Raw genomic sequence first — 15,872 nt, 5'->3', positions numbered from 1 at the left:
ATTATTTTATTAAATTCAATCGCAAACCCATGTCAAGAACTTCTGCTGAAAGAAGCAGAGTTGGGAAAAAACTATACTTAAAAAAATGTATGCAAGCAGCAAAGAAACGTTTCTAAATAAAAAAAAATCCTTTTTTTTATTTTTTATTATTTATGTTATTTTTTTAGGTTAATTTAACTTGTTTAATTATAAGTAAATTTTTTATTATTTAATTTCACTTCTATCAAAATGTTGTCATGGCAGTTTGTCTGAAGGAACACAACACGTTCGAATGTCTTACGCACGATTTACACATGGTCGGGAGCAGGGCTGGGAGGGTTACTTTTTTAATGTAATCTGTTACAGATTACTTAACAATAAATGTAATCAGTAACATAATACAATTACAGTGATATGAAAATAATGTAATCAAATGACTTTTCATTACTTTTGGATTACCACAAGGGCACATATGTAAATAAAGTCAAAATAAAATCAAAATAGTCTCTAAAACTTTCAGTTATGCCTTGAATACAAACAGAACATTTTTGAGTAATAGTACTGTTGTAGCTGTTCGCTGCACCCTACCAATAAAATGGAAAATGAGCTGTTAATGTTGAACAACTCAGTATTTTTAAAGAAATCAGGTGAGTTCTCTGTCTGCTATAGAAAAAGAACATTTCTCATAAAGCAGATATAATCAGAACACATGCACTAAATTATGTCTTGGTTAACATTAAACTAAATCTGTCAGGATATACCTCAGATTCAAAAACACTGCAAAGTGTAATTCTACCATGTATTGCAGTTAGTGTGTATAGGCAATTGTAATTTGCACTGTTCATTAACTTCAGACTGTATTCAGTAGGTAGATCACACATTATCATTATCATCATCATCATCATCATCATTAGTATCGTCATAATTAAATGCTGGAGACTGTCTTTCCTCTGCTTGCTCGTGATCCAGAGTCAATCCACAGTCAATCCACAAACGTTAAAATACCCACTCTTTTAAAAGTATAACAAAAACATCAACATTATGCCACAAATGTATTGAACCCATGAATATCCCTTGAAATTATTTTTATTTTGTAACTTTTTGGTATTATGTTAAGAGTGTTTATTGACATTTTTGACGCTTCATCCGTTAACTTTTTCACTGAGCTTGTGTTATGAGATTGACGTCACAGTGAACAATACATGCAATTGTAATGGGAGCCAGCTGATAAATAGCTGTGCAATGTGTATAAACCTCACTCTCCTGACCTCAAGATGTGCACTAGCGACTGACGCTAGAGGCTGTAGCATTTACCCTACTTATAAGCGCACCCGCTTCCCATGCCGGAGACGCCGGTTCGAGTCCCTTACGGAGCGGGTAGAACAGGAGCGTTACACAATGCTACTTCGAATTTGGTCAAAAGAAGGTATTTCAGAGGGTAACAGAATCATGCAGCCTGCCTTTGCAAAGAGCCTTCATGTCTGAAGTAGGGTTTGGAAATGAAATACTAAACAAAAATGCTAAAAGACAGTATTTCCTGCACTACTGTTTGGTGGCGCCGCTGAACTGAAAATTCTGTCATCATTTACTCACCCTTATGTTGTTCCAAACCAATATAACCCATATCTGTGGAATAAAATGAGAGTGAATGATGACAGAATTTTAATTTTTGGGTGAACTATGCCTTTAAAATACTGCCTACATAGGCACCTCACTTGGTTTTGGAACAAAGCCTTTGAGTGCATAAGGTCAGGTTGTATGTGTCCTCTGGTTGAGGGGGAAACAGAGGTCAGATTAGTGCTTGCAGGGATGAGAAGAGAGTGAAGAAAGAAGTAGGTCAACCCAAAGCCGTGCCTATAACCTTGAGCCATATCTCAGTTCATACAGTCAGTGAGGAGGAGGGCGGAGCTACAGGCCACATGGATGGACTGAAATGGCCCAGGGAGAGAGAAATCTATTACGTGAGACACTGAAGGATAGTCAAACCCCAAAGAGACAGCACAGAGAGAGACCGTGGTGGGAACGAGGGAGCAAGTGACAGAAATAGAGAATGAATGAATAAATGAGCCTTGAGGAGTGCCCTCTGTTGTCTGCTGCCTCACAGAATGAATATCTGCTCTCTATTTAGGCAGTTCATTATATAAAAACCAGGATTTTCCTTGTACTTTTGAAATAATAGTTTGATATAGCCTACAATGCACAAATTCTCTAATGATCACAATGCAAAACTCCCTTTCCAGATCACCTAGACCATTTATTGAAACTTAAAGGAGTGGTCCTGGTTCATTGCAAGTTAAGCTCACCCCAAGCTGCTAAACGACTCGTTCTCTATTTCTGCCACACTGTGATGTCACACTGTGGTAGACATTTGCATCTTACCGCCTCCACAACAACACATCAATGCCTACTTTACGGTAGCCCACCCAGCAACAGTGAGATCGCAAGGAGAGAGCAGGTCAGTCAAGATCAGAGAGCCAAGGGCGTAGATTTGGCTTGAACTTTGGGGGGTTGCAACGTAAAGCATTTATATGTTTCCATTGATCATGGTATAAATATTGGGGGCTGTAATTGCTTGTTTTGATTATTGGGGGTGGGGGAGGGGGGTTTACCCCCCTGGAATCTACGCCCCTGCAGAGAGCCAGTCAGAACAGTGGGCGTAAACTGTCAAGTCTTAAAGGAGAAGTAGCATCAAAACCGAGTGTTTCTGACAGAGTCAGAATGAGGGTGGAAAATTATCATGTTTTACAAATATATGACTGTTTTTTGTGCAAAAAAACTTTACTAATATTATAAGTGTACCATTTTGAAAAATTTTAAAATAATTAAAAAAGGCCCCTTTAAAATAATCATTTTTGAAGAACCTTTTTATAGAGCTGTTCAGCCGTGTGTCAATTTGTAAGCGAACCCAGAAGTCTAATAATAGGTTCCCTGGGGATTTTCCTATGGGTTTTTATAATGGGGTTTTTGAACTTGTGAGTAAAATAAGGTCTGTGGTAAATATTACTTGGCGAAATGTGGACGTTTTGTTCGACAACATAAATTACATACCTCAGATGTGAATTTTAAAGCCGCGTGCATTTAAAAAAAAAAAAAAAAAAAAAAATATATATATATATATATATATATATATATATATATATATATATATATATATATATATATATAATTCAATACAGCTTCAAAATTCACATTTGAGGTATGACTGTGTGTAATTTATGTTGTCGAACAAAACGTCCCGAGGCAACCCAAGACAAATTTACACTAAATAATTACAAAATATGTATATTAAAAAGTGTGCTACATTTATGCTGATAAAGTGGAAATGTGTCATTGCATTCTGTGAAAAGGGTCCACACAGAACCTTTATTTTTAAGAGGTTAGTCAGTGAAAACAAAGGGTAATTTATATATACTGTATAAGTTTTAAAGGTACAGTAGCAAAAGCAGCCTGTTGAATTCTATGGATCAAAATGAGGGTACAAAATGGTTGTGAAAAACTAAATTATACAATTTTTGTTGCAAGAAACCTTGACTTACTTTATAAGTGGAACTTAGAAAATAAAAAATTGATTATGGTTTCACCGCAGTAACTTCTGAACCAAATCTGAAACGTTTAGGCCAGAGTATCTTTTTCCATGTCGACTGGACCCATTGACTTCTCTCAGTTCATTCCTCAAATCTTTCTTTCTTTCTCTTTAGGTGCCTACTGTCTTTCTGTCCTGGACTATGACAACGTCAAAGGCCTAAATGTCAAACATTACAAGATCAGGAAGCTGGACAGCGGGGGATTTTACATCACGTCACGCACGCAGTTCAGTACGTTACAGCAGCTGGTGAACCACTATCGACGTAAGTTGTTTTCTCACACAGCATCTGCTCTTGTCTGAATGTGTGTGAATGAGAAGTGATACAGCCTATTGTTTCTTGAAATGAAAGCTAATGTTTTTACAAAATAGGAAATTGTAGCCATGTATGGTGGGTAAAACTATAAATAAAGAAATTGCATGCTAAGTTTAACTTCTTTCCCATGTACATATATAATGGATGTACATAAACCATTTGTCACTTATATAAAAATGTCGTATTTTTGAATATATTTAAGATATTTCGAAATGTTATAAAGCTAATATTGGAATTTAATATATTTCCATAAATGTGGGCATATACTGTATGTTGATCCTTTCAGTTCTAATATTAGTTTGTGACCGTTTAAATGCTGATTAGACACAAGAGAGCCTCTCATGCACACTTGCTTTTTCCAGTCAAAATGTTTGCTCACATTTTGTTTTTTAAATATCATTGTAATTGTCCTGCAACAAGGTTCATACTGTAAAACTATAATGCGGCACTTATGCCAAAAATTGTTTCAAAACAAGATTTAAGACTTGACTTTGACTCATACAAAAGACGAAGCTTTAGACTTGGCCTTGAAGACTTAAGACTTTTAAAAACAGATTTAAGGATACTGTTGCAGTAACATTGCAAACCATCTCACAGCAAACATTAATGCCTTATCTCTGTCTCTGTCTCTGTCACAGAACACGCAGACGGTCTGTGTCACTGTCTAACTGACGTGTGTCCAGTCCTGAAACCTCAGACTCAGGGTCTCGCACGGGATGCTTGGGAAATCCCACGAGACTCTCTGAGACTGGACGTCAAACTGGGCCAGGGCTGTTTCGGGGAAGTCTGGATGGGTAAGACTCCCTTAATCAAAACTCAAGCTTTGTCAGTTAAAGGGATAGTTCACCCAAAAATGGAAATTCTCTCATCATTTATTCACCCTCATGCCATCACAGATGTGTACGACTTTCTTCTGTTGAACACAATTGAAGATTTTTAGAAGAATATCTCAGCTCTGTAGGTCCATGCAATTCAACTGAATGGTGGACAGAACTTTGAAGGTCCAAAAAGCACATAAAGGCAGCGTGAAAGTAATCCATATGACTCAAGTGGTTTAATCAATGTGTTAAGAAAGGATATGATAGGTGTGATTGAGAAACAGATCAATATTTAGATCCTTTTTTACTATACATTCTCCTCCCTGCCCAGTAGGTGGCGATATGCACAAAGAATACCAATCAGCAAAAACAAAAGAAGAATGTGTAAGTCTAAGTGAAAGATTTATACTAAAAAGAGACTTCAATATTGATCTGTTTCTCACCCACACTTATCATATTGCTTCTGAAGACATGGATTAAACCACTAGAGTAGTATGGATTACTTTTATGCTGCCTTTATGTGCTTTTTGGATTTTTAGAGTTCTGGCCACCGTTCACTTGCATTGTATGGGACCTACAGAGCTGAGATATTTTTCTAAAAATCTTTGTTTGTGTTCAGAAGAAGAATTAATACTCATCTGGGATGTTATGGGGGTGAGTAAATGATTCGAGAATTTTCAATTTTGGGTGAATTATCCCTTTTATAATTCATCAGAGCATAACACATTTCTTGAGTATTGATAATACAAATATGTGTTCACATTAAAGACTAAGCTTGTTTGTCAATAGCCCAACTATACTGTTGTAAACTTGCCTACAGTACTGTAGATTTAAAGGGATAAGTGCATTAAAAAAATGGAAATTGTCAAACAATTTTAATCTGATCACCCCGTCGCATGTCGCTCAAAACAATTTTTTTTTTTTTTTTTTTGGAACACAAAATGAGTTATGTAGTAGAAAGCTCAAGCTGCTCTTTTCCACCGAATTTCATTAACACTTTATTTTAGGGATCAGAAATTAGACAGTAATTCATGATGAATAATTACACTTGTAAGTGACTAGTTATGGACTTGTTTGGCATTATAAAATATTTATTAAGCCTTTATTGGCTGATTTCTTATTCTTGCTTTATAGCCCCTTTACATTTGCTTTTGTCATAACAATGAATTTATTAGCTAAAAACAAAACATACCAGTAGCTAGTATGATGCAAATGACATCCTTTATAGGTTCTCAGTACTCTGTGTGAATGTGCGGCTTATAAGTATAAAATACATGTAGAATGCATAAAGTATTTCAACAAAGCAGGGAAGGTTAGGGGTTGGTGTAGGGTGTCTTTGGGACTCTAAATGAGCACAGTAAACATGTTGATGCCCCTATACTGTATGGTAGTATTTAATTAGGGGTGCAAATAGCATCTAACACTATTTGTACTTAGTGAAAAGAAGATGCTTTTTGTTGCTATTTACACTAAGCAAAAGTCTCTGCCTTCTATACAGTATTTATTTTATACTTATAAGCTGCACATTCACACAGTGTAATGAGAACCTATAAAGGATGTATTTATGTATACGCTCAACTCACCACGTGCCCCACTGAGAACAAACCACATTATAGCGACCACGAGGAGGTTACCCCATGTGACTCTACCCTCCCTAGCAACCGTGCCAATTTGGTTGCTTAGGAGACCTGGTTGGAGTCACACAGCACACCCTGGGATTCGAACTAGCAAACTCCAGGGGTGGTAGCCAGTGTCTTTTACCACTGAGCTACCCAGGCCCCCCTCCGCATTAGATCTTAAATTACTTTCACACTTGTGAATTTTCAGACATTCCAAGTTCGCAATAAATGCTGACATTTTTGTTTACACAGCTTGAAGCATTCTTTTTGTATGAAATATCAACTGTTTGTTTTTTACGTGTCAGGTACGTGGAACGGTACGACACGCGTGGCTATTAAGACTTTGAAGCCTGCCACCATGTCTCCTGAGGCCTTCCTACAGGAGGCGCAAGTGATGAAGAAACTCCGTCATGAGAAGCTCGTGCAGCTTTATGCTGTCGTCTCTGAGGATCCCATTTACATTGTCACTGAGTACATGGGACAAGGTCAGTAGTGCTGAAGTCACTCTGCTGTACAGAGATTCAGTGAACTATATTTGGGTGACTCTCATGAAACCTGTTAAAAACATGCCCAAGTCATACTTCTCCCCAAAAATCAAAGGAAAAAATTCTATATATAAATGTGTGGATATACAGTATACCTAGACGTGTTTTTGTGAGATTCACACATTTTACTAAAGATGTCTGATAAACAAGAACTGGCAGAGAGGAGTGTAAAAACAGCATAACATCTAGCTTATCAGCTTATTTGTGAGGTCTGCCAATAAAAAGGTGTGAATGAAGATGCCATGATGTGACTTCTGTGTTCACAGGAAGTCTGTTAGATTTCCTGAAAGGTGACATGGGGAAAATGCTGCGGTTGCCTCAGCTTGTGGATATGGCCTCACAGGTGCTACATATTTTTTAATATTTTTATTATTACACTTGCATACAATTAACTAGATTTTATAGTTAGGAATAGTTTTGCATGTACATTGCATTTTAAAGGCAAGCATCACCATTTTTATTGCTTATATTTACAGTTAGGGATTTTAACATATGCCTTGTGGACAATAAAATGGGCAGAAAAAGCCTGTAGATTTACATTGAAGGAGGGACCTGAGCCGAACTATGGAACAGAACATCATAGAGGCTTGGGGCTGGGCTCTTTTGACTTGGGCTAGTAAGCAACTACTATACCTAGAAACCATCCAGAACACTCTAGCAACCACATAGCAACACTCTAAAAAACACTTGGAAAACACTAACATATGGCAGTGAGTTTTGCATGGGCAAGCACCGCTAACATTTTCTGTACAAATCTAGATATATGCTGAGGTTGCTTTAGAGAGCAGCACTGAGGCCGGCAGGATTGTAATGTATGTGTTGTCCTCAGATTGCCTCTGGAATGGCATACGTGGAGAGAATGAACTATGTGCACAGGGACCTCAGGGCTGCCAACATCCTGGTGGGTGATAACCTGGTGTGTAAAGTGGCTGACTTTGGCCTTGCCCGTCTCATAGAGGACAACGAGTACACGGCCAGACAGGGTGAGGAACATAAAGGACTGAGGACTTTTTACAGTTACTGAACATTTTATGCGTTTGGCAGACATTCTTATCCAAAGTGATTTATAGTGCATCCAAGCTGTACGTTTTATCAGTATGTGCATTCCCTGGGAATCGAACCTGTGACCTTGCCGTTGCTAATGCCATTGCTAGTCTCTTTCTTTAATTTTCTCTCTCTCATTTTTGTCTTTACACCAATTACTTTGTCTTTTATTTCATGATCCAAAATGTTCATTTTCAAGACTTAATGCAGTTTCCTTTTATACACTCTGGCCTTAATTAAATCAGTTTAATCCTTATGACATACCTCTATTAATCTTTATTTCAACAGGAGCAAAGTTTCCAATTAAGTGGACTGCGCCAGAGGCGGCACTGTACGGCCGTTTTACCATCAAATCTGACGTGTGGTCATTTGGGGTCTTACTCACTGAGCTGACAACAAAAGGCAGGGTGCCTTATCCAGGTAATACTGCTTCCCATCTCTCTAGTTCTAGTCATTTATTAGGAATAATCACTTACCAAAGAGAATCACTGGTTTTAGTTTATACTATAGTTTTCTAAATGCTAAAATGTTGAACTTAAACACACGAGAGCATAAATTACTGTATACTCAAACAATTTCCCACATAAAACCAATGCCAGATTTTCAAGTTCAATGCAATTTGAAAAACATGAAAGTATAAATTTTTTGTAAAACAATTTTTCACATAAAACCAATGAAGTACGACGTGACTAAAAACAAAATTCTAAATTATTCAGAAACAATTTTTCACATAAAACCAATGAAGTACGACGCGACTAAAAACAAAATTCTAAATTATTCAGAAACAATTTTCCACATAAAACCAATGAAGTACGATGCGACTAAAAACAAAATTCTAAATTATTCAAAACAACTTTCCATATAAAACTAATGAAGTATGATGCAACTAAAGGAAATTAAAATTACAAATTATTCGTAAACAATTTTTCACATAAAATATATTTAGTACGATGCAACTAAACTAAACAAAACAAAATAACATTATTCGTAAACAGTTGTTCACATAAAACCAATGAAGTACGATGCAGCTAAACAAAACAAAATAACATTATTCGTAAACAGTTGTTCACATAAAACCAATGAAGTACGATGCAACTAAACAAAACAAAATAACATTATTTGTAAACAGTTGTTCACATAAAACCAATTAAGTACGATGCAACTAAAGGAAATAAAATTACAAATGATTTGTAAACAATTTTCCACAAAAAAACAATGAAGTACAATGCGACTAAACAAAACAAAATAACATTATTCGTAAACAGTTGTTCACATAAAACCAATGAAGTACGATGCAACTAAACAAAACAAAATAACATTATTCGTAAACAATTGTTCACATAAAATATATTTAGTACGATGCAACTAAACAAAACAAAATAACATTATTCATAAACAGTTGTTCACATAAAACCAATGAAGTACGATGCAACTAAACAAAACAAAATAACATTATTCGTAAACAGTTGTTCACATAAAACCAATGAAGTACGATGCAACTAAACAAAACAAAATAACATTATTCGTAAACAGTTGTTCACATAAAACCATATGAAGTACGATGCAACTAAACAAAACAAAATAACATTATTCGTAAACAGTTGTTCACATAAAACCAATGAAGTACGATGCAACTAAACAAAACAAAATAACATTATTCGTAAACAGTTGTTCACATAAAACCAATGAAGTACGATGCAACTAAACAAAACAAAATTACTAATTATTTGTAAACAATTTTCCACAAACCATTGAAGTATGATGCGACTAAACGAAACAAAATAACATTATTTGTAAGCAGTTGTTCACATAAAAGCAATTAAGTACGATGCAACTAAACAAAACAAAATAACATTATTCGTAAACAATTGTTCACATAAAATATATTTAGTACGATGCAACTAAACAAAACAAAATAACATTATTCGTAAACAATTGTTCACATAAAATATATTTAGTACGATGCAACTAAACAAAACAAAATAACATTATTCGTAAACATTTGTTCACATAAAACCAATGAAGTACGATGCAACTAAACAAAACAAAATAACATTATTCGTAAACAGTTGTTCACATAAAACCAATGAAGTACGATGCAACTAAACAAAACAAAATAACATTATTCGTAAACAGTTGTTCACATAAAACCAATGAAGTACGATGCAACTAAACAAAACAAAATAACATTATTCGTAAACAGTTGTTCACATAAAAGCAATTAAGTACGATGCAACTAAACAAAACAAAATAACATTATTCGTAAACAATTGTTCACATAAAATATATTTAGTACGATGCAACTAAACAAAACAAAATAACATTATTCGTAAACAGTTGTTCACATAAAACCAATGAAGTACGATGCAACTAAACAAAACAAAATAACATTATTCGTAAACAGTTGTTCACATAAAACCAATGAAGTACGATGCAACTAAACAAAACAAAATAACATTATTCGTAAACAGTTGTTCACATAAAACCAATTAATTACGATGCAACTAAACGAAACAAAATAACATTATTCATAAGCAGTTGTTCACATAAAAGCAATTAAGTACAGTGCAACTAAAGGAAACAAAATTACAAATTATTTGTAAACTATTTTCTGCATAAAACAATGTCAGATTTTCATTCAGAGAAGGACGTTGCCGAATAAATCCACATAAATTCAATGAAGTATGATGCAACTAAAAACAAAATGACAAATTATTCACAAACTATTTTCCATATAAAACTGATGAAGTATGATGCAACTAAAGGACATAAAAGTATACATTATTCAAAAAGAAATGTTCTGCATAAAACTAATGCCAAATTTTCATCAGTCTCGGCAAACAGCTATCGGATACCTGAATTAACTGCTCTGCATATTTTTTTCATGCTTTTTTTTTTTTTTTTTTGGTACAGTATTTCAGACTAAATATAAAGGAGTTAATACAAATCGCATTGTTTTTTTTGTTTGTTTTTTTTGTTCAAATCTTGTCATAATTTTTTTTTTTTTTTACTTTAAATTTTTGAAAACTTGCACTGTCCATATGTCGTATTAAAGAGCCCCCCTCCTTTTAGGACACATGACTACATTCTCTGTTATCTCTACCTGTCAACAGCCCAAGTCCTTTAACTGCTTAAAATGTGTAATGCCTTTTTAACACCACTTTCTGCAACCTTGTGTCTACCCTGTTTAAATTCTCTCATCTTCTCAGGTATGGTGAACAGGGAGGTATTAGACCAGGTGGAGCGTGGTTACCGGATGCCCTGTCCCGCAGAGTGCCCAGACTCCTTGCACGAGCTCATGCTCACCTGCTGGCGTAAGGAGCCCGAAGAGAGGCCGACCTTTGAGTACCTCCAGGGTTTCCTGGAAGACTACTTCACCTCGACTGAACCACAATACCAACCAGGGGAGAACCTCTAGAAAAAACCTTGAAGAACCAGCTCAGTGTGAAACCATAGACACTTGGAGGCTTGGAAATAATTATACATGTATCCGAAAACAATATTGATCCGTGGAGGCATCCATCTGTGATTCCACATTGCAGACTCTGTTCAGTACAGCTGCCTCGGTTTTAAAGCAACTTATTGGGTTTTTCAGTGATCTCCCTTGCATCACTCCCTGTTATTATTGTTGCATGTTTTTTCACTTGGATGCCATTTTCATTGCTATCCAACTGAAAACGCAAAGATCTTGCATCCTTTGACAAATTGCATCTCCAGCCATGCAACTCAGCTTTTGCAGATAATCATTGCGAGTCTTCATTTCCGAGGCTATGTAACCAGTACCGATTGATCTTTTGCTGTTTTACCTTGACCTCAATGTACCGCCACCTCGCTGCTCCTAAACCCCTTGAGTAGATCTGTCACTCATTCTTTCTTCTCCTCCCCCCCTCAATCCATCACTTCTCTCGTTCCATCTCCTTTATACCCCCAGTACCTCAAGCTCCTTTCGCACTGGGGTCCTCCATAAGTCTATGTCCTTGTTCACTGAATGCAGAACAGTCAACCGTATTCCGTGAAGTCTGAAGAGACACGTCAAAGGGACGAAACTTGATAGCCAACATCAGATCTCCAATAGGGGCGACGGCACCTCTGTTGGGAGGCAATTGTGGTTGTAGTGATACGTTCCAATTAATGTCTTCCAATAGAAATCCAGGGTCTGTATCTGAACAAACATGATATTTATGCCTTTAACTGGTAAAAAGTACATTTTTGTTGTCCCACTGTTTCTTTCTTGTATGAAGCTGGATCAACTGGAATAAAGAATGTGATTGGCTGATCACTGGTCACATGACATCTTGGCTCTGGCAGATTGGGCGAAAAAACGTTCAGACTGAAATATTCAAAATGAACCATTCTTCCTTTTGATATGGATGTGTAATGAATTAGATAATCGTAAATAATGTCATTTTCATTTGATATAATAATTCTACTATTCTAGTACTCAAAACAACTACTGATATATATAGTTTATTTCATTTCAAGCAGAGGTGACTGTATGGTCCTTCTTTGTGTGCCAATGCAAATGAGAAAAAAATTATTTTGTACTGTTTTATTATGTATAAAATGTATTTTTATTAATGTCATTTTTTTGTATCAAAGAGGATGATCATGCTTTGTAACTAGAATTTAAAGGGATAGTTCACCCAAAAATGGAAAGTCAGTCATTTATTCACCCTCATGTCGTACCTTTATGACTATTTTTCCTTTCGTGGAACACAAATGAAAGCATATTTTGACTTCATCAAGCTTTAAATAAGCACAAAACGCATAAAAGTACCATTAAAGTAGTCCGCTTTGTAATGCATGCGCTATGTTCCAAATCTACTAAAGCCATGCGATAGCTTTGCGTTAGGAACAGACTGAAATTTAAGTCATTATTCATTGAAAATCTTCCCCTTCTTCCATTGCTATCAAATCTCATTCACATTTCTGTGTATTCAAACTTGGCACATCGTGATAGGTTACAAGGACACACAAGAACCTGTGGCATTTGCCATCACTGATGTCAAATTTCAATGTATGAGGAAAAAAAAGAAAGTTATATGGGTTGGAACAACATGAGGGTGAGCAAATTATGACAGAATTTATTTTTGGGTGAACTATCGCTCAAGAATATTGTTCCAGAGATGCTTGAACTAACTGACTCAAATCTCGTTAAATGCTTGAATTTCACGTGTTTTGTCTTTTATATATGTTTTGGCTTTTGGAGACAAAATCAGACACACATAGTCAAAGTTGCCAATAATTTACTTCGTTATAACATCTTTGCCTCTTTCTCTGAGATGAAAAGTGAAGCTGGGTAACATTCTCAAGTCTATTGCTAGTACTTTAATGTAAGATCTTTATAGAAACACACTGTAATGTCCCACAGAAAGCCATCAACCTTATCTGTAAGCTGTTTCATGTTAGAATCGTGTGTTAAATGATGGTTGTACTAGCATAACTGATCTTAGGTCAGCTTTTACAGAATGCTTGTTGACAGACAGTATGACAACGGTCACCTTTGGCCGTGAAACATGCCCAAAAATAAATTAATCACTGCTGAGACTATGTAGAATGGATTTCAGCTCAAATGTGGGGATATAGTTTACTGATATGATAATAATGGTTTGGAACTGTGAATAGTTGGTTAAGACAGGTCCTAACAAGTTGTTTAGAATGGCATGCAATTGTGGTACTTTAGTTGGTAGATATGATCTCCATTGACGCCTGTCAATATTACTGTAAATACTTTCTTATGGTTACTGTAAATATTCTTTTCATATTTATTCATCAGGTTTATGATCAGCAGAGCTTTGTTTCTCCCCTCAAGATCAGCATTATATGTAGACGGTCATTCCTGTGCGAAAAAAAAAAAACAACAACAACAACTTTGAGATGCAACTCAAACCCTGTTTTTCTAAGAAATGCAACTGTAAATAATCTTGAATTAAACACAGTTGCTATATGAACGCGCTGTTCAATCACGTGTTCTGATTCGATCAATACGGAAGCCCATTTACGCCACATGAAAAAATATGTACTCATAATTTAGAATTTTTATTATATAATTCTGATTACTTATCTCATATTTACGACTTTTAAAATCGGAATTGTCACATCTCATCATTTTGATTTTTTTTTAAAAATCTAATAATTTACTTTTTATCTCGTAATTATTCATTTGAATCTAATAATATGAATTTATTTCAGGATTATGACTTTTAAAATGACAGTTATGATTTACTGTCTCATAATTATGACCGTCATAAATAAGACTTTCAATCTAATAATTGTCTTTATCTCACAATATTTTACTTTTCTCATATTTATAACTTTTAAACTCAGAATTATTTAACTTTCTCAGAATTTCGATTTTTTTTTTTTTTTTACTGCTAATTGACTTGGTCATAATTATGACTTTTAATCTAATAATTTACTTTTTATTTCGTAATTATTTTACTTTCTCAGAATTTCGATTTTTTTTTTTTTTTTTTATCTGCTAAATGACTTCTAATCTAATCATTTTGATTTTTTTTTAATCTCATAATTATGACTTTGAAGCTAATAATTGACTTTATCTCGTTATTATGAATTAGTATCTCAAAATTACAACTTTACCTCAAAATTATGACTGAATCTAATAACTAAGCACAGTTTTATTTTTCATGTGGCTGAAATGAGCTTTCATAGATCTGGTCTTTTCGTCACCGTGTATTTATTTAAAATATTTCTTTATTTCTTCACAGTTTCATCTTTAACAAAAATAATGATTTCTTTATTTCTGACAGGAAACGTTTTTATCAGCGTCGCGACTTTTAATTGTAATTAATCTGCTGTTGAATTTGACAGGTAGTCAAATTACAGCAGAGTTAAACTGCACTGTACATTATGCATCACTGTAAAATAATATGAGTAAACTAACAATATTTGGCGATGGATTATGGGATGTTGTTTTTCCTCGCTTATGACCTGGGAAATGACAGCTTACATGCGATTAGAACTGGGGCAAACAAAGAATTAAAGCAAATCACCACATATAATAATAATAATATTAATAATAATAATTAAAACTAAAATCTTACTTTCATGGTCAAATCTACAAGTAACCACAATATTAGTGCAACTCCATCTAATTTCTTGAGTATTCAAACTATGCAGTTGTTTTCTATGAGCTGCCTATCTATATTTTAACCGCAGTTAAATATGATTTAATTCCAGGTGCTTGTTCCCGTCCCATTGTACAGTTCTGCAGTGACCTGTTTCAAAATAAGAAATAACACTGAAATGAGATTTGTACTTTAAAAAAAATGTATGACAAGGTGTTATCTTTTTTTATAAGTGCAATAAACTATGTTTATAATGCTTGGATTTTTTTCTCATCTTGTTTGTGAGTATGCCCTAATTTTATTTTCCTTGATAAAATAGTGATTATTAACCTGGTTAGTTTACAGACCTTGTTAATGGTTTACAGCTAATGCTGTAGTCAAATTTGTCCTCAAGTGCTTACTGTTTAAAGTTAGGAATGCTATTGTATTATGAGAGGATGATATTGTTTTATCTAATGCAATGACATCCTTTCATTTTTGAGTGAAGTGTACACCTAAGTAAGCAGTACCATAATAGAATGTAAAAAAAGAAAAAAAATGGTAAATACAAAGACATTATTGGAACAATTAAAAAAATGCAGTTTGATCCCACTGGGCTTGTTAAGGCTCTTTAAACAAAAGGAGATTGCGTCTAATTGACCCTTATGTTTGCCTATTAACCCAATGGAACATAATGGAACATTATCCAATAGCCTAAACTACTCTAAAAGTATGGTAATGCATCTATTACAGAAACTGTTTTAGTACTTTTGTACTTTGAACTCAAATCTGCCCTTAATGGCGACTGAAAACACACAGTTTATTGTCCTCTGACGCCATCTGTTGTCATGTTGAAGTAAACTACATTATTATATTCGGTTTATTCATTGGAAATCCAAGG

The 15,872-nt window shown here is 34.8% G+C and overlaps 1 protein-coding gene across 2 annotated transcripts in view; it reads left to right on the top strand.

The window, feature by feature from the left end:
• LOC127419990 (proto-oncogene tyrosine-protein kinase Src-like) overlaps positions 1-15,254 on the top strand; it is an 82,739-nt gene extending 67,485 nt beyond the window's left edge. For both annotated transcript variants that reach the window (XM_051661876.1, XM_051661875.1), the window contains 7 exons: positions 3,678-3,827; positions 4,517-4,672; positions 6,621-6,800; positions 7,127-7,203; positions 7,690-7,843; positions 8,193-8,324; positions 11,114-15,254. In XM_051661876.1, coding sequence (XP_051517836.1) covers positions 3,678-3,827; positions 4,517-4,672; positions 6,621-6,800; positions 7,127-7,203; positions 7,690-7,843; positions 8,193-8,324; positions 11,114-11,322 — 1,058 coding nt within the window. In that variant the 3' untranslated portion in view covers positions 11,323-15,254. The remainder of the gene's footprint in view (positions 1-3,677; positions 3,828-4,516; positions 4,673-6,620; positions 6,801-7,126; positions 7,204-7,689; positions 7,844-8,192; positions 8,325-11,113) is intronic.
• The last annotated feature ends 618 nt before the right edge of the window (positions 15,255-15,872 follow it).

Source organism: Myxocyprinus asiaticus, chromosome 29 (genome assembly GCF_019703515.2).
Source record: "Myxocyprinus asiaticus isolate MX2 ecotype Aquarium Trade chromosome 29, UBuf_Myxa_2, whole genome shotgun sequence".
NCBI classification, from domain to species: Eukaryota; Metazoa; Chordata; class Actinopteri; order Cypriniformes; family Catostomidae; genus Myxocyprinus; species Myxocyprinus asiaticus.
Note: the sequence above shows the minus strand (reverse complement) of the source record. Positions and strands in the feature narration are given on the sequence as shown.